Source organism: Alexandromys fortis, unplaced genomic scaffold, assembly GCF_014885135.2.
Source record: "Alexandromys fortis isolate MF-2015 unplaced genomic scaffold, M_Fortis_MF-2015_v1.1 scaffold_7, whole genome shotgun sequence".
NCBI lineage: Eukaryota > Metazoa > Chordata > Mammalia > Rodentia > Cricetidae > Alexandromys > Alexandromys fortis.
The window spans coordinates 22,408,998-22,428,645 of NW_026067920.1; the positions used below are offsets into that span (position 1 = coordinate 22,408,998).

The 19,648-nt window shown below is 39.5% G+C and overlaps 1 protein-coding gene across 10 annotated transcripts in view; it reads right to left on the minus strand.

Moving 5' to 3' along the window:
- Positions 1 to 19,648, minus strand: part of Ehbp1 (EH domain binding protein 1) — a 254,819-nt gene that overhangs the window by 31,699 nt on the left and 203,472 nt on the right. For 4 of the 10 annotated variants that reach the window (XM_050140935.1, XM_050140936.1, XM_050140934.1 and 1 more), the window contains exons 16-20: positions 17,721 to 17,828; positions 14,087 to 14,205; positions 11,684 to 11,822; positions 11,422 to 11,528; positions 8,747 to 8,870 (exon numbers count right to left, since the gene is read on the minus strand). In XM_050140935.1, the coding sequence (XP_049996892.1) occupies positions 8,747 to 8,870; positions 11,422 to 11,528; positions 11,684 to 11,822; positions 14,087 to 14,205; positions 17,721 to 17,828 (597 nt within the window). Of the gene's footprint in view, positions 1 to 8,745; positions 8,871 to 11,421; positions 11,529 to 11,683; positions 11,823 to 14,086; positions 14,206 to 17,720; positions 17,829 to 19,648 lie in introns of those variants that run through there. The other 6 variants (XM_050140937.1, XM_050140939.1, XM_050140941.1 and 3 more) reach the window with 4 other exon arrangements.

Sequence of the window (19,648 nt, forward strand, 5' to 3'; positions counted from 1 at the left end):
CTGCTGTTTGGTTTTGGTTTGACCCAGTGTTTCTATGTAGTCCTGGCTGTCCTAGAACTTGCCACATAGACCAGGCTGGCCTTGAACTCAAAGAAAAACTGTCTCTGCCCCCGAAGTGCTGGGATTAAAGGCATGCACCCCTGTGCCTGGCCTGTGGTTGCTTTAAGATAATAGATATAATGTGTTTGGCTATATTTTGAGTGGCCTTGTCATTAATAACTATTACAGAGCACATTTCATTAAGTTAAAAATCCCTCTCCTCGCTCTGGTTCCCCCCTCCCTCTGCCACTGCCTGACTCCCAACTGATTTTGCACAGGCTGGCCTCATACTCACTAAGTTCACCTATCTTCTGCAGATGCTCTGTGACCCACAACAAAACACTGCCCCAAATAGGCTTTCCTAATACGGTTTGAAAATAAGCCTTGAGGACAATTTCATATGATGGCACATATACGTTTTTTCTTTACGTGCTTCTTTTAGGAAACATGCCATTTGTAATGTTTCAAACTGGAGAAAAATAACTCTATCTAAGGATACAAGTGGAATTCAATTTATTTACCATCCTGACTAAGAGAGTTACTGAAGCGGCTTCCTAACACCTGTGCAACGCAGCCCCCCTGAAGCTAGTCCCACCCCCTGCAGGGCGTACACTACAGATGAGGCCTCTCTGAAGACAAGAACCAACTCAAGCTTCCTTCAAAGTAGAAAACTCCCTACAAAACAATTAATATAACATCCTTTACCGCCCATTAGGAAGAGACAAGTCAGACTTAGAATGCGGAGATTAACGAGATAACTTCCCATAAGATGCGGTTTGTATACGGAACAATGGAAGACATGGGAGAGATTATAAGGGTCGTCTTCCACACCAGCTCTGCAGGAGTGTGCTAGTGCAGGTACGGTCTGGAGCAGTGCCCTCAGGTGGTGCTCATCTGCGCACCAGCTCGAGAACAACAACAAAAGGGAAAATACAGATGCATGCATTTTCCATACACCGAGAGGGCAGGGGCAGGGATGAGAACCTTCCAAATTACCATGTAATTCTGATGGATAGTGTTGTTTGAAAACAGTTAATTTTAAAAGAAGTGTCAAAAAGACACACTAACTAATCAAGAATCATAAAATCACAGGAAATGTCAACAAAGTAGAAAAGGGAAGAAAATAATTGAAGCCTAAGTCTAAAAATGATTTATTAACATTATAAGTTTCATTAGGTTGGGAATACACCAAAAATAACCAGAATAAGCATCACTTAACTCTCTTCTGAAGTTACTTTGCTATATGGCTTTGGCTTTAAAAAAAAAAAAAAGCCAACCAGTCTATTTTGAAAATCATTCCTTACCAGGTAAATGTCTAGTTGAGTCTGTAGCATTACCACCACCCTTACCTAATTCAGGAGATGGCACTATCAGAAAAGACCACATTGGAGGACCACCCCCACACCGTCTTACTGCGGTGATGGGTGGGGTGCACTTATTTCAGGACAGAATGACAGAAACTGTTCTTTCGTACATCTTCATCTCAGAGAGCCTAAACAAAGCTGTCAGCCACTCTATTTAAACTGTGACTATTTACAGAAAAAAAAAACTTGACACTATTATTTATTGATTGGACAAGGAAGAGTACGAGAGGAGAAAAACAATTATGTGTAGAAAGCAAAGTAGAACAGTCAAAGAAAAGGCTATCCAAATATTTAATGAACGCAGTTCCCTATGGTCTACTTCTAAGTTAAAGTGGCTAACCGAAATATGAACATTTTATAGAAACAAGATATACAAAGTCAGGTTCAAATAACAGAGGTATCTTTTGTGACCTAGCCCCTAAATTCTGAAGGACTGAAATGTTTTAAAAGCATGGGGCAACAGTCCTTCGCTATTCATAAACAGAGGTTTGAATTATTCCTCCTAAATATTTTAACTCCTTATACTGGAGAGATGCAAACCCTAAAATACAAAATTAAATTCTTTGGAAGGACACTGCACTCCCTCTGGTGAAGGCGTAACAAGTTTATTAAGAGCGCGCCACCTCTGGAATTATAATCCCCTCTGGCTTCTTCCACTGAGTTTATTGGTTCAATTTTCATAACCATGAGCATCATTAGGGCAATGCAGTAATTAAGAGTTGTTAGAAAGTGAATTCTCAAACTGCAGATTAGAAAATTAAACTATTTCCTGATTACATATTAATGGAGCACAACAATAGCAGTTGCCATAAGCTTGGAAGGCAACCAAGGGATAAATCTGTGTACTTAATTACCATAAACAATGGCTGCATAGAAATGAAGTTTTATGCACATTCCCTTCTGTAATATGTCTGATATCAGTACACACTTGACAATTCTTGTTCAATTATCTCTATTATTTAATGCGCTGTGAACGGCTCTGTGTAAATAAAATTAACCACCCCAATTACTTTGAATTCATCTAGGGACAACGTAATAAAAAATGTGAAGAATTCTGCATGCCTATTAATCTAAAACATTACAGAAGCTTTCCCATATTCTCTTGTCTATATTTATTTGGTCTACATTTATTTTACTGCCCTGCTAATTCAATTACATTTACCATAGATGGTCAATGGACTTTTTGTTATTTAATTAATTTTTATATAGCACTATAAACATGCTCATTATCTGATAATATCTACATGGTCTCAAATGGTAAATAGTGCTTATTTAATAACTAAATGAATTCAACCAAACTTATAAGCCAATGTGTATTCACCAAAAACATTAAAAAGGAGACAGGTCAAATGTGAAATTATAATAAACCTCAGCATTCAATTTGAAATAGAAAATACAGATTGAAGTAAACCATAAAGAGGTATGCATAGCACAAAATTTTATTGTGATTGACCCTCAGAACATTTTAATGTTTTGTATTTTTAATTTTACACTTAGTATCTAGAGGTCACGGCATCAACAATCCAGGTACTTTATTCACAGAGTATTTATCACAGTGAGAGAAGGTACACTATTATAATGACAAGATAATTCTGTCTCTGTGATCATTTAATGCTCGTCATTTTGAAGGAAAAAAAAATCAATCAACGAGAGCACAATTACATTATTCCAATCTTTGATCACACAAATGACTTTTTAAACATGCCTTCTGCACATGTGTTTCCTCTTACTCACTTACAGGGCAGCTCCTTTATGAGCCTATAGAGTATGTCAAGCATACATGCCCAAGACTCCAGAAGGGTATGAATTCTGAATATCCTGATTCTAATCAAGAGACAGCAAATGCATCAGTTTTCATGAAACTCAAAAACTAGTTTTCAATAAATAAGCCAATGTAGTGAGAAACTATGCATTTGAAAATAACATTATATTTTCATAATTGAAAAAATTGTATTTTTAAGGTAAAAACTAAGGTGTAATAACAGGAAATGCAAATATGCATCAATTATAAAATTATTAGCTACTAATATAAAAACAATTTCTTTGATTTAGCTGTTAGTCACTTCAATTTTATTAAAAATTTTGATCACATTTATTTAGTTTCTGTGCGTGAATGTGTGTAGCACGGCCATGTGTGGAGGGCCGAGGACAACCTTGGGGTGTTGGTTATCTCCTCTGACCATGTTAACTTCAGGGATTGAACTTGGGTTGTCAGGTTTGCTGGCAGGTGCCTTTGCCCACTGAGCCATCTCCTTAATTGGTCTTTACTTTAAAAATACCTTAGAAAATCGTCTTTCGGTGTTCACAATGGTTAACTAGAGAGCACAACTATTTTCTGAAGGCTGTAACGTTCAAAGCCAGCCTAAAGACTAGCAGGAGCTGTATGCTTCTTTTAGCTAGTTTTATTCCTTGCTTGCTCCAAGTGAGGATGCTCTGAGTGTGGCTTTCCTGAATGAACCTGATGGGGGACAGAGAAGCCATGTGAAGAGGAGCGCAGGTCTGGTCCATCCCGAGGGAGTCAAAAGGGTCAGCAAAGTGCTTTTCATTTTCATTTATTTTGCTTGTCCTCCCCTCCCCCCACCTGCTCCAGAGACAAGGTAGCCTGGGCTGGCCTGGAGCTTAGGATCTGCCTGCTTCACCTCCTGAATGCTGGGATTCCAGGTGTGGGCCACCACACTCAGCTTAAGCATCTTTTTGCATGAACTAAATGGACACTGATCTGTTTCTTCTGAATTGCCCTGCAAATCATGAATGGCATGGAGAGGGTCCACTGAATGTGAACAGACCCTAGAGAAACCAGAGGTGCTTCGGGGAGCGGGACGTCACAGCCATCGTGCAGTTTTGACTCCTGCTCCCCACTATCTCTCTCGGCTTCGGTTTCCTCCCTGAACAATGTGATTCCCAGTTACTAGCAGACACTCTTGCAGAGGGATGCTGACAGACAAGAAATAGTGTTTCACGTACTTCTCAGGGACGAGCATACAAGCGTGATGACTGCTGCCACCACTGCCAGCTTCGGCAGAGATGGCGTATAGTTCTGGTGACTTCAGGAGACCAGTTAGCAGTAGTAACACATGTATGTCCAACTGCCCCCCTCTTTTGCTGTATTTTGTTTTGAGACCGGGTTTCTCTATGTGGCCCAACCTACAACTTGTGATCTTGCCTTAGGCTCCCAAGTACTGGGATTACAGTTAGGAGCCACCACACAGTGCCCATTTCTTTCCTTGAAACAGTTTAATATGACATGTGGACCCTCAAAAGAGGAGACAGAGAAACTCAGAAGGCCACAGAGAAGAGTATTTTTTTAAATTCATATTTTCCCTCTGAGTATATTCAAATGGCCATTGGGTGTTTTCAGCCAACACTCTAGGAAAAGCCATGGAATCGGTTCCATTTGGCCCGGGATTGAAGGCGGCCATCATGATCCAGTTTCTCATAATTTAAGACTATAAAGCTTAAAGGTCCCTCATAGCTTTAATTTTTAACCTCAAAATATTATTACCTAAAAAATTTCCCACATTACTGGGTGAAAACACTATGGTTTCATAGCAAGAAAATATGATGACTATCAAATGGAAACCAATCAGAGATGACAAGGAATTAGTGCTCACCACAGTAACATAACCTGCAACACCCAGTCTCAGGATCCCCACTGTAAACGGCATCCACCAGGGTTACAACTTGCTGGAAGGTTCATGGGTACAGCACTTACACGCAGTGCCAGCTTGGAATATATTGACTATTTCTAATAAGCTTTGCTGAGAGCAGGGGAAGGTAAGGAGAGAGCAGGAATGAGTGAATCCCGACTATCCCCAGTCCTGGATTAACCGAGCAGCCTGACAGGAACCACTCTACACAGCCTTGTGTTTGCTTTGTCTCTGCCTCTACCGGCCTTCCCAGCTACTGCTTCTCACCTGTGGCACCTTCTCATCTTGCTGCATGACCCACCAAGGCTCTCTCCCCTTGTTAGAGCAGCCTGTCAACACGCCAGGAGAAGGTCCAGCAGTCTGGGCCTCCATCCAGTTTCCTCCTTCCCCCATCTTCTCAGAAACGAAGTCCTTAAAGCCCAGAGTTGCTCAGCTTGAGGGATTTGGGAGTAGGGTTCAGGACAACTGTTAATATTATTTAGTTATAGCAGAGCTTCATTTGGAAAATGTATTTTGATTTTTTTAAAATATTTATTTATGTATACAACATTCTGTCTGTTTGCCATTACAGATGGTTGCGAGCCACCATGCGGCAGCTGGGAATTGAACTCAGGACCCTTGGAAGAGCAGGCAATGCTCCCAACCTCTGAGCCATCTCTCCAGCCCTGATTTTTAAATTTCACAGCTAGACGGGACATGTATACAGACACTAAAAGACTCTTCAACCACGAAAAAGATGAAGACCCAGAACACGTCAATAACACAGACGAACTGCAAAGAGACTACACTAAAGAGGTCAAGCACAGAGGACTTTAATTCCACTTGTATGAAACATCTAGAATAAAGTCAATTCAGAAACAAGACAGCAAAGAGTTCTCGGGTTTGGGAAGGAAGGAACGGAGTTACTGTAGCACAGAATTTCTACCTGGGTGACAAAATGTGTACAAGGGGCAGCAACCATGCAGCACTGTGAGCACATTAGATACTACGGAACTGCACACTTTCAAATGACTAATTTTAGAACATGTGAATTTTTAATCAGTAAAATAATGAATATAGCTAGTATATATAGGTATATAGGAAAAAGTAGACAAAGAGGTATTTCCCAGTAAAAAAAGATATGGTAGATGCTGAGTATGATGGCATATGCCCATAACCCCAGCACTTGCAAGGCCGAGGCAGGCAGGAAGGTTATGAGGTTAGCATGGGCTTAGTAGGACTCCCAGAAGACAAAAAAAAAAAAGACAGAGGATGAAAAAATGATGACAGAAAAAGATATCTGAATCAAGAGCTAGAAAATCTGAAAATCCATGTTCAAGCTGTACCTAATTTTATTTTATTTGATATTGTGTGTGTGTGTACGTGCGCACATACACACACACACATGTACACACACAGGGCTGCTGCGTCAGCAACAGGACAGCTCTGTGGAGTCAGTTCTTTCCAGCTCTCCCTGCAGGCTGTCAGGCTTGTTCAGCAAGCACTTTTACCCACTGAGCTACCTCGCTAGAGCCAAGGTCATCTCACACGCATCATTTCCCCCATGTGGGCCTGAGCATATTTCTGAGGCTGAGATTGAGAAAGAACGCCGGCATCTCTAACACAGCAGCAAAGACATACTGCTCAAACGAATGAAAGCTGGAATGTACTAGAACCCCGAGAGGAAAAAGGACAGTTTGCTGCTTTTGCTTTCTAGCATGCTATGCTGTGTTTCATATACTAACTAGTTTTTATCTTAATACGTTCTTTGTGCTGGGGGAGGCTTATTACAGTCCAAGGTGATTTTTGGTGCTTATCAAGTTGGGTCAGTTTTCATTTGAGTCTACAGCAGAGACCTGGTATGATAAAATTCTGTCTTGTGAATAAGGGATATAATAATCCCTAAAGGAATTCTAGATTCATCTATAGTCTATAACCTTTGGCTAAAACTAAAGAAGGCCATTTCCAAGTTCCACTGGTGACACATGGGTTGGGAAGGAGAATGTGAGTTTCTTTTGGTTATAACCTCAATAAACTAGTTCCATGTGTGAAGGAGAGAAAACAGAACTTCTCACTTTCTTACTACTGGCGCAAGGCTCTTGGTATCAGCTCCATTTGTAACACACACTTTATTCAGTACAGTCAGCAAAGCATTCTCTATCCACTTGTCAACAAAACAGGAAGTCATCGGTCACCTTAAAATCATTCAAAAATATTAGAGATGCTGTATTATCACATAGTTATAACTTATAGTAGCATAACTAATATATTTAGAGTCCTTTAGAAACCAAAGAAAACTATCAATGTAAAACAATATATTGGGTTATAGATGTGTGCCTACTCTGCACAACTGCACATACAAAAGGCAAGACACACACGACACACACATGACTTGTTAGGGCACTGATAAACGCGATCTGGCTCCTCTGGTGCAGTGAGAAGGACCAAGACAGAACTCGGGGGGTCTGAATTTTGTTCATGGTTTGTGTTGAGTACCTGCTACATCTGTGCCCTCATCAGCATGAGAGGTGTCAGCAGTTACTTCTCCCAAAGGCTTTCTGTTTTAAATATTAAATAGAAGAACTTCTTCTCCCAAGTCTTCTAAGAAGCCCGGGATCACTCAGAGAAGTGAGGAATCCCGAGGCCACTACTGGCTTGGCAGGATCTAAGGGGCCTCAGGAGCAGCTTGGGAGTTCCACAGAATAGTGTGAAGACGCCCAGGGTCCCTAGGTGACCAATTTCTAATGTCGTTAAAACACACATTTTTAAATATCCCATATACAAAAGCTTATTTCTGGAGAAGTTTTATTATTGAATACAGTGTAAGAAAGCAGGCAAGAAGGCACAGGAGAGCTTTCCAATGCTAAATCCCTGTTCTTTACAACAATCGAAAAGCTAAACCAGCTAATTGGAATAGATTTTTAACTCTCATTTTTGGTAGGTTTTCATGATATAACTTACCTTTAATTTGGTGTGAAGGGTTTGAACTTAATTCTCAATTGTTATCATTTTGGACGAGGAGCATTTTAAAGGAACCCACGTGTGCACATTCACAGAGTTCCTTTCCAATAGCTTATTGTGCTCTTAGATCTATACAATCTCCATTGGCAATCAGCATTAAATGCCACTCCGCCCTCTGCTTAGGAGCTAACTTGCTGCGCTCACCCGTCTTTACAAATCTTGCCATAGACTTTAATCCTTTCAAATGCAGCTACGACATAAAGTATTACAGACTTTTAAAAACCTGTTCTCTTGAAAAAAAAAATTGTGGAGCATCAGTAACCAGATAGTATTCTCAAATTTCAGTGATCTAGTCCACGGAGCCATCCCCTGTGCACACCACTCTGCCTCACGCAGTACATGGCTTTAGCTGGCCAAATCTTTTTTTCCCCCAATGAATCAGTAGAACAGTAAAGATCTACTTTTTTTTTTAAGCAGTGGCATATCAATGAGGCACAGATGTGTATTCCAACCCTGCATGGATGAGCACACTGTTCAATAGTGCTGGCTCACACGGTATCAGGGCGAGTTATCACTTCCCATGAAGGCACTCTTATCACCAGGGCCCAGAGAGGTGGCTGCAAATCGCAGCCTTTTTATTTTCAAGGCAGTTTTGCTGAACATTCAGGCTTCAAAGATTCACACTTCCAAAACTCTATAAGAGTTTGTGAACGCTCAATTTGCCAAAACTGTTTACAGTGTAATTGGGCACCGTACCTGTGTCCATGAGATAGCGGAGGCGCTTCTCCACCAGCGCGGCACGGGTGTCAATTTGCTTTTGCTCATTCTCTAGTGCTGCCAATTCTCCCACAACATACTGACTGGTGTCTTTGAACCCTTTCTGTTAACGAGAACAAACAGGAAGGGGGAAAAAATCACTTGTAAGTTGCATTTTTCCTTTCTACAAACACTTAGTAAAGCACTTACCTAGAGAAGCGAACACACACTTAGAATCAACCTTAGTACCCAAACCCCACTCCTTGCCTGTGATTTAGGATCTTTCATATGCAGCAAGTCTAACAAACTGTTGCAAAGACTGAACACTGCGGCTGCTCAGTGTTACATTTATAAATTTACACCCAGATTTGTCAGATACAAAAAGTTAGCAGTGAGTGCGATGGCCGCTTCCTAGAATGAAGCCAGGGATTTAAGCACGGACAAGGCAGGGAATTTCCCCTGCAGTGAGTGTTAGAGGGCATCTTTCATTCAAAAGCGAAGTTTATGGAAGCAGGGCTTTACTATGAAGTTAATCCTTAAATTATCTAGATATCTTCTGTAGAAACAAACAAAAAAAATTTAAAAGATACTTTTTTTGCTTGTGTGGGAATTATACCATTTAAAATATTTAAAAAATAAAAAGGTGAGGAGAATGGCGGCACATGCCTGTAATTCCAGCACCCAGGAGGAAGGGCAGGCAAGGTGCTCATGTGTTCAAGGCCAGCCTGATCTACCAAGTTCAGCCTCACCAGGGCTAATACTGTGAGGCTGTCTCAGGATTTAGAGACCAAGGGAAACAAAGTTTGCAGTATTTCCCTATTTTCTTCCAGACGGATCCTGTACATCTCTGAGTTGAAACGCTGCTAATCTTTAGGGCTATACACTGCTACTTAGAATCTAATTCAACTAGTTCACTGGTTAATTTGTACTTTCACAGTCACCCACAATTTGAGTGATCTTATAAGTTTTATTTGAATTCCAGTATAACTCTAAGTTTTAATTTTCGTATATGTATGTATGGTACTGTCACAGTAAATAAAAAGCTCTTCTTGCAACTCTTGTACCCTCTGACATTACTAGGTAGTGACCGATAGCTTGGTTGTCAGCCATATGCAAAGCATTATTCATTCAGAGACAGAAGTGGCCGTCTCCTATCAAACGCTGTCCCAGCCCAAAAACTACACTGACCGCTAAGCAAGCTGTGAGAGACTGTATTTAAGGCCCTCCTTAAACAATGAGACTTACAGTTATTACACATTCTCATGGTCAATAAACACGTTCAATTCTAGTTATAATGTCCACACTTTCTGAACTACTTCAAAACCGCATTCAGTTTATGGCTGACTTTCAATTGTTAAATTGATTATGAGAGCTGATAAATTTAGAGTTAAAATGTTTCAGAAAATCATAAATCTTGTAGTCACTGAATACAAGGTCACTGTATTGTTTAAAGATTCATACAAAATGGATAGTCTTCTATTTCAATGTGTGCTTCTGGTAAGTATAAAACTAGGAATAAGCCGGTGGATGCTTCTCACTTACTAGACAGCACAGCATTTTCTCAAAATACTTTTTCTGTCTCCAGTCCCATCCAAAGGGATACAAACATCGCAGTTTATAGACAATACAAACATAAAAGCAGAAGTTGTAGCAAACACTAAACTTCACTGCATAGTACAAATTTCATAATCAGATCTGTGACTCCTGCAGTACTGTGGGCCAATCATCGGACTTCTTCAGTTCGAGCACACACCGCACGGGCAAACAGTCTACAGCTCCCTAAGCTATGCCAAATGCTTTCTCAAGATTCTCCAGTGGTCTTTTTATGTACTTAAGACTTTGCTGGGTCCCCTAAAGGTGAAAACCATAAAATGCAGCACCTTTAGAGTCCCAAAATGCTGCTGCTGACTTCAAGTTGCACTTACATGATTTTAAAATCTCCCAAAACATGATTTTTAACAAGAAAATATTCAAACATTTGTAGATCATACAAAAGTAACACTACTAAAGAGAGCTGTGCTTCTTTCTAGACAAAAATTCAAGTTAAAACTTGTTCTCCTTGCTTCTGTCCCGCAGCTGTCCATCAAAAGCAGCTTTCTCCCTGCGGTCTATCAAATATTTCCCTCACAAATCAATTTTACACATGATCAGCCCATACCCCTACTGAGCTGAACCTCCCCGTTAATTAAGTGAAGAAATTACCATATATATTATATTAATGCAAACATCATTCAGCTAGTAATTCACGGCTGATCTGGATAATGGAAAGGTTGAACACCCATTAACCCAAGCCAACAAAATGGGTTGGCTGAGAAATTCTAGCGGGTCTCATGTGACTTCTCCCTCTGACTGCAGCCCTGCGGTATCTGCTATTGTAATAATTAAAATCCTCCCGGTAGATCAATACTGGAATCTCTTTATGGGAAGTGCCCTGATGGAAATGTCTCAAGGAAGCTGGGGCTGTGGAACTCAGAAAAATTCATTTTTTTTTTATCTGACAATTATCACCACACTGCAGACTAATTCAGCAGCGTACCCTTCTCACACTGCTTTGAATGCACTGGAGATTGACATCTTAAAAAACCTAACATCTCATTTTAACAAATAAAGGCACTATTTCCACATACAGTTTGGAATTATCAGCAATCATGAAACCACACAAAAAATTAATATACATTAAGTACTTCATCTTCTGATGGCTTCCTCTGAGTTTCAGTTATCGCTGCCTTCTCCTCATTTCCTCTCTTTGTATCTTCCTGTATTGATCTCTGTCTTTTCATCTCTTAAAAAAAGGGGAGAGGCATGTAAAATTATTATAAAGCTTGATATTTATATATTGAAACGTGGCTTTACATTATCAGCATTTCTGTATTTCATACATATACACCTACAGTTAAGCACGGCTACATCATGAGACAGTTCTGAAAGCGGTCCTACCTGGTCTATTCTCAACATACTGACTGAAAGACTGGAGTTGAGTTTTCCTGACTGTAGAATCCTTGCTGAACACAACAGGATTTCTCAAACGTTCTGCTGCTTTTTGTAATCGCTCAGTCCGAACATCTTCCACGCCATTCTAAAAGCAAAAGGATAAACAGCATGATAGTTCAGAATAAGGAATTACAAGCCAGGGAGGTGATTTTTTTACCAGTTTAAGGTAACGCTGACGTTTCTAAGCTATCTGGCAGCATTGTAAAACACTATAAATAGCTCAACAGCAGCTCTATGGCCAGTCAGCAAAAACTCTGGGACACATGGTTTAAACCCTTGATGACTTTGATGTGTCAGACACCACAAGCCCTTGTGTCTTCCACTGGTGATAAGCATCGCTAGAAGCTATGCTACCTCCTCTGCCCCACGACTCTGCCCCGTCTGTCTGCAGTCCTAGGACTTGTATGACAAGCAGAAATAGTTTCCAGTTTTATGCCCATTCAGATGAACCCTTAATGCCGGGCGAGGCTAAAAGGTGGGATTATAACACTACCCCACGGAACGGAATTTCATCAGCTATACCTTTCCAAAGCCTGATTTGTAAGTAAGCCCTCTACAGCCAAGGAAACCACAATTATCTTTTCTGGAGCTTCCTATGTTAATACTGGTAACAAATTCAAATGGTTCTATCAACAAGAAATATCCCAGAAGACTGAACCCCTGCAATGTGTGGAAGCTGCAGATACCGAGGTGCTGTGTACCAAACAAATATTTCATTTTATACCTAATCTTTTATTATTTTTATTAAGTGTTTTGAAAGTAAATAGGGAAAGGCTAAGATGCATGACTAATAGCTGAGCCTGCTGAATGCTGAAACTGGTTATCAAAAGCTACCAAGACTTTGCCCTTCCTCTGCATTGAGACAATCAGTAATGAGGGAGCCCTCCAATGGCCTATTCTCTAGCCTCAAGGAGGCCTGGGATACAGAAGCCTCCAGGGAAGGTAACAGTTTATCCTTTTCCACAAACACAGAATGCCTCATTTATAAATGTGTAAACTGCATTTTATTAAAAAAAATAAAAACCCAAATCAATGCTGAAAGCTGCAAGGGAGCAGATGGACGCTGTGTGTTCTTTCTAAACACCATTTTCAAATCCCCAACTAAAAAGACTCATACAAACGCAATCTGTTTAAAGTCTATGTTTTGTTGGGATAACTTTAGAAATTACTACAAAAGAGCTTTTTGGAAAACAAAATCAGTTTCATATATGTAGATGACTAACTTATGAAAATGAAACAACTGTTTAATTTTTCAAAAAGTTGTCTGTTGTATTTATCATTATGATCAATCTTATAATATCTTAACTAGATAATTAGGATACAAATATTTTTGGCTTTAATTTCTTAAAGTATGATTTTTTTTAACTGTCATTCTAATGATTATCCAATAGTCTAAAACTCAAGTCTTTACTAAGATAAACAAACATGGTTAAATATTTTTAGGGCTGGCAACATGCTAAAATATCAGTACGATTAGCCAGCAAATCCCATCTTAAGAAACCTTTTTAAGACTAGGAACTTCTGCCACTTTACAAATGTATTCCTCTAAACCCACTAATTCAGTTAGCCTTTTCAATCCATTGTATTATTCTTAGGCAAGCTTCATTCTGCATTAAATCCAGAGCAGAAAGCTAAATTGAACGCAAAAAAAAAAAAAAAAAAAAAAAAGAAAGAAAGAAAGAAAAAGGAAAAAAAAAAGACACCAGACCCAATCCAGGCTTCCTTTTATTCAGAGATAGAGACGAAAAGTCTTCTGCCTCCTCCACCACACACTTTCATCACCAATTACAGACAGACATTACAGAGAGCAATGAGAGCCATTGTTTTGGGGCTTCAAAGCGGCTCTGTCAGGGGGAGGAAATCCTCTCAGTCAGCAGGGCAATCCCCACAGTCTGCAGGTGGGTGAAAAGTTACACAGGACTGCTGTCCCCAAAGCTGGAGAAATGCTAATGACAGAATGTGGGGAAAGGAGGTGGAGCGCTTGGGTGGCGACAATAGAGAGAGCCTGTAATAACAATAATGACATGCACACAAGGCCACTTTGTCTAAAATGCTACAGCAGATAAGAGTCACAATGGCACAAATTTCATATACACTGCTTTAAATGCTAGATTCAATCACGTTACTATGTTCAGGTATCACAGAGTCTTAGAAATAACACCAACTGCTCATTTGCATGGGTAAAAGATTTAGACAGAAAACCATTCTAGAATTCTCTTGGCACTATTCCTCTTAGCAAAATCAGAGTTCAAGAACAGTTTCGTATGCCCTGGAATTGCTTGAGGCAGATGAAACAGCAGCTCTCCAGGGTGAAGCAGCCAAGGCAGCTGTTAAGTTAGCGAGACTTACCTTTTGCTCTGAGATATCAGTCGCAGCTTTCTGGGAAGCACTGGAGAGCGAGTTTGCCACCTGTGGCTGGGCTTCTAAGAGCTTCTTCAGCTTCAAGTCCACCAATTTACTATTTTGTTCTGTTGAACATGCAAACACCATGAGTGACAGATAAGAGGACTGAGATGCACAGGCCATTAATTTTAAGTGACATCATAAGAGTAATATTAAATTTCAAAAGACATTGGGGCTAAGACAACACATCAGACTAGACACATAGAGGATTCTTTTGCTATATATTTCACCTTCAGGGTTAATCCCTTAAAAATATGTCAACATGCTTAAAGATAATGAAGTTATGCTATAGGTATTATTTATTACGATTACCTGAAAAACAGAAATACATCATACACATAGATATAACTATATACATAGTACATAAAAAAAACCCTAGATAATAAAGAGATGCTTTCTTTGTTTAATTTTTTTGAGATTGGAATTTCTCTGTATTCCTGGCTAGCTTGGAACTCACTATGTAGAAAAAGCTGGGTCTGAACTTGGAGTGATCCTCCTGCCTCTGCCTCCCAAGTGCTGGGATTACAGGTGCCTGCCACTAACAAACCCTGACACTTATATTTAAATTATATTACTCTACCATTTTAATTACTTTAGTATGTTAAATTTACACATGCAATAGCATCTTGAAACATGGTATTAATATGATCTTGGTAACATACACAGTATCAGAATCCATGTGTACATATATACCCAGCATCAAAATAGCATATGCTTGCAAATACTTTCTATTCAAATAGCAGAAATATAATAAAGATTATCATGATTTTAGAATGTGTTAAAAATAGATAAAAATGGAAGGCAACCAAACTATGGTTATAACTTTTCAAAGAAACAGTTTCAAATTACTTTTACCAAGTACATTAACCTCTAATAATAAAGTGGTTCAAAAATGAGTTGAAACAAATATTTCTACTTAAAAATCACACACAAAGTGATTTTTTAAAAATAAAATGGTTGTAAAAGGCATGCCAACTTTTGGAGAATGGTATTTTTCCCAAAGATTAATAACTTTTCTAATTATAATATTCTTATTAAATGTCATTATCATTGCTTTCATGCAAATTTTTCAGTTTATACTGCCAGGCTTCTTTTTTAAACAATATCTGATGAACTATGGTCAAACCAAGATAAAGATTGAACAATTTATTATTAAAACATTATGACTTTTATACACATATTAAAAAAGGAATTTTGGAGAAAATAAAGCAGGACAAAAATTATATTATTTTCTGTGTGCTTCCAGATTCTAGCTTGTATTCCTATTTTTTATTATCATAACAACAGCTATGGACTGCAAAGCCTCCACTTATAGCACGCTGAAGAGCCGTGTCGGCTGTGGAAAAAGCTGGGTTATGCTATAATCCTAGCAGCTGGAAGGCTGAAGCAGGCAGATTACCAGGGCCACCAGGTAGACTAGGCTAACACTGGGAGTTCCCGGCCAGCCTGAGCTACAGCGAGAGTCTGGCTCAAATAGAACAAAACAAAGATCCCTAGAAACCCCAAACAGGAGATGGAGGCATGCTTTTCTTTAGGTGAATTTTCGTAGTTTTCCTTTTTATTAGTTACTTCTTTGTGTGTGTTGTGTACGTGTGCACATGTGTGGACTTGCTTGTGTGCTAGACACTAACACTGGATGTCTTCCTTAAGTAGCATCTGATATTGTCGAGACTGGATCTCTCACTCCATGAACCCCGCACTCAAACCCTGGGCTAGTCTGGCTGGCCAGCAAGCTCCAGGGAGTGCGGCTCCCTGTCTGTGCTGGACTTCCAGAAAGGGGCTTCCACATCTGGCTTTTGGAGATCAGAACTTAAGAGGCTCATGATTGTATCACAAGCACTTTCTTGAATAAACTATCTCCCCATCTCAGAGAGATATTTTTTCCCAAGTGTAAGAGTCAAGCTTGCCATGATTAAAATTAGCCAGATTTTAAAACTATCCCACAAAAGTTATGGTAGCTAGATTCTCCACATTACCTAAGAAATGGCTACTTTCCCCTAACTTTCCAATTTACTTTAAAAGGAGATACACATTGCTGATTTTACTAATTTTCTAGTTACATAATTAGAAGTCAATCTTCAAGTCCTCAACAGTAGAAGGTTATTGAGACTTCTCTTCCCTCCCTCTGCTTTCTCTCCTCCCTGCTCAGTTTCTAAGAAAGAATTCTGCAATTGTAAAGGAAGGACAGGTAGGCAACAATAAGAATATTTTCTTGGGGAAAACTAAAGACAAATTCTACATTTTTAAGAAAGAAGCTGGAGAGATGGCTCAGTGGTTAAAAGCACTGGCTGCTCTTATAGAAAACCCAGGTTCGATTCCAAGCACCCACATGGAGGCACATAATTGGATGTAATCCCAGTTCCAGGGGATCTGATGCCTCCTTTGGGCTTCCAAGCACTACCAAAGAACATAGTACACAGACATACCTGTGAGAAAAGTACCCATACACATAAAACAAACAAAAATAAAAAAGAACTAAAAGGGTAGTTTAATATTGAGCTAAACATTAAAAATGGTTTCCTTAAATATCAGAATTTTCTTGAACTATACTGGTCTCTGGCTGCTATACAGTAAGAGTGTATCTTAACACTGAGTCACAAGGGAGGTACTGACAAAAGCCCTGAGTTTTCTCAGGCACTCCTTCCCTGCACGGCTGTTTCCTGGAGAAGTCGAAGAGCGGTCAGCCTGCAAGGACATGCCAAAGGTTCCGAAGAGTGCTGCTGGCATCCCATCGACCGTGCAGGACAGCGCGCTTATCTTCATGTTTAGAGAGAATGCCAGAGTCGCTACTGCTGTAGCTTGAGAAACATGGCTGGAGCCACTTGGGTATATATACAACTCTAGGTTGCTATCTGCTGCTATTCTGAAGGCAAGGCCTACAGAATACACACCGAAGGAAGCCTCTTTATAGTTCACAGCAGAGTAAAGCGGAACTGCTGCGTGACTCATAGAAGACGCGACATTAATCTAACTGTGGTCTATACAAGGAGTTTTCAAAGTGCCTACTGTAACCAATTGTTCAGCCAATGTAAAACAGTGATAATATTTAAAGTAAGCAAGAAATCTGCAAAGTAATACAATTAAGACTATCTATTTTGAGAGAAAAATCTCACATTAAAGCCTAGGTTGGCCTCAGAGTTGCTATGTAGTCCAAGCTGGCCTGGAACGCACTCACTATCCTCTTACCTTAGCCTTCTGTACCAACATACCCCATGCTGCCGTTACTAATTCTGAGTAGAGTCTTTAGATCTGAACTATCCCACAGCTATTCCACATGTGGTATACGACAGCAATCACAGTCCTGAAGCAGTGAGGAGCCACTTACCGAATACCTATCAACTGAAACTTAGAGCCTATGTCACAATTTACTATACCGATGTTAAGCTATCCGAACATTCAACTAAATTCAACCAAAACCAAAATAACATAAAAATTAATGGAAGGTGGATTTGACTAAATAATGAGTGAGGGCATACAATGTAAAGAGACTACAAAATAAATTATTATCGATGAGATATAAAAATATAATCATAAATTTTGCCATGCAATAGGACACAAAACATTTATAATTTGAAATTACCGGGAGTATCAAGGTCATTTTCTATATTAGTAAGTTCATCTCCACCTCCTACCACAAAGCCTTCAGGAGTGTCCTCGTTAGTATCTATCTCAATATTATCATTTTCATCTGTAAGAACATGTAGCAATAATGTTAGTATATCATTTATATCTTATACCCTTTGTTCTCAACCCTAAAGGAGAAAAACTAATATTTCAATGGCAGCTTCTCAAACTGAAGAATGACAAAGATAAGCAAATTAAGAACTCAGTTCAAGTCACTTTTCCACTGTTGGTTTAACAGTTATATTTTACATTCCTATGTCAAAGCTGAATTATCACATTAAAGCAAATGTAGAAGTTTTGACAATTTGCCACCCACTGTCTCTGAATCACTGAACTCATTAAGTCATTGTGTTTTATTGTATAACCTACTTAATAATCTCTAATACAATAACATATGGAAATAAAGTTGACTTAGTGAAAAAACATCCAAAACTCTGTTTCATTTTTATAATTTATTACACATACACATTATATGTAGAATGCATTATATGTAATACATATAATATACAAACACATCCTTGTTTGATTTTTGGCCTTCTAAGTAGCCACCAGGAGTTCTAATACAGTTAACATTTAACAGACTTCCCATACACTGTGTAAGAAGAAAACAACAAAGAAAAAAGATGGGGAAGAGCCTCCTCCTGGCAGGTGGGGAACAGTGGATACAGAAATTGCTGCTGGAGCAGAAGCTAAAGCATTACGTGTGTGGCTATAATCCCTAAGCACGGTCAGCTGAGAGCTCTTTTCTGATCAACACAGCTATTCCACCCGTTTCCTGAAGGTGAACACCTTCACTTCACGGTCCTTAAAACTTCTCCAAATAATTCTGTAGCTTAGCAAATGAATTAGCAAATACTTCCAAGTGCTAAAAAGATAGTCAAACACTTTTCTGCAGTGATCTGTGCCAGAGACATTAACTATTAATGATTTCAGGAGAGCTAGTTACACTTGGCTGCAGTCAACCAGTCACCATTGATTACTAACCACAATTAATCTAGAGCCAAAGTACAAAATTCAGTATTCATTCTTTTACTCAAAAAAACAAACCAAACCAAAAACAAACAACCTAACACCCCCCCCCACTACATTTAGTGGTTCTTATATGGGGAGGGGAGTCATGTATCATATTTACATTACGATTCATAACAGTAGCAAAATTACAGTTATGAAGTAGCAATGAAAACAGTTTAATGCTGAGGCCACCACAACACGAGGGACTGTATTAAAGGGTGGCAGCATTAGCAGGGCTGAGGTCTACAGGGTTCTGTTAGATAACTTGCAAAACACTGAGCTAGATGCTGGGAGAGACATTTTTAAAGACATCTATTCTATCCAAACACATTAAAGTGACTATAATACCAGGTAGGACCAGAGTTATGGGATAAAAAAGAAGATATAGAGCAATTCCAACAACACAAAGATTACTCTTTGCCAGTGACATCAGGATTTCTTTCTTGGAAGTAGGAACACCTAAGTTAGGTCAACTGAGGGGAGGGCATTACAGGCAGGAAGGAGGAAAGCTAGGGTCTGCTCTGTCCAGTTTGCTGAGGCATACTTGAAGGGAAATAACAGAAGGCTTGAAGGGCAGGACTGGAGAGAACCCAGAGCCCAGAGGGGCGGAATGGCCGTCCAAATGTGGGTGGGGATGAAGAGAGGGTGGTGTTTCGCAAGAGTACGTAGTTTTCAGTGGAAATATCTGATTGTAACTGTGAGTTGTGTGCAGTTCTCAGGCAGCAATAACAGCACTTTAGGCTTCAATATGACTCCTACACTACTGCTCTTCATTATACTTCCATATCTTCACGTGAAAAAAATGTAAGCATTGGAGGGCCTGTGGGTCAGAGGGCGCTGGGCAGGCAAGGGCATCATCCGAGCCAAACTGCT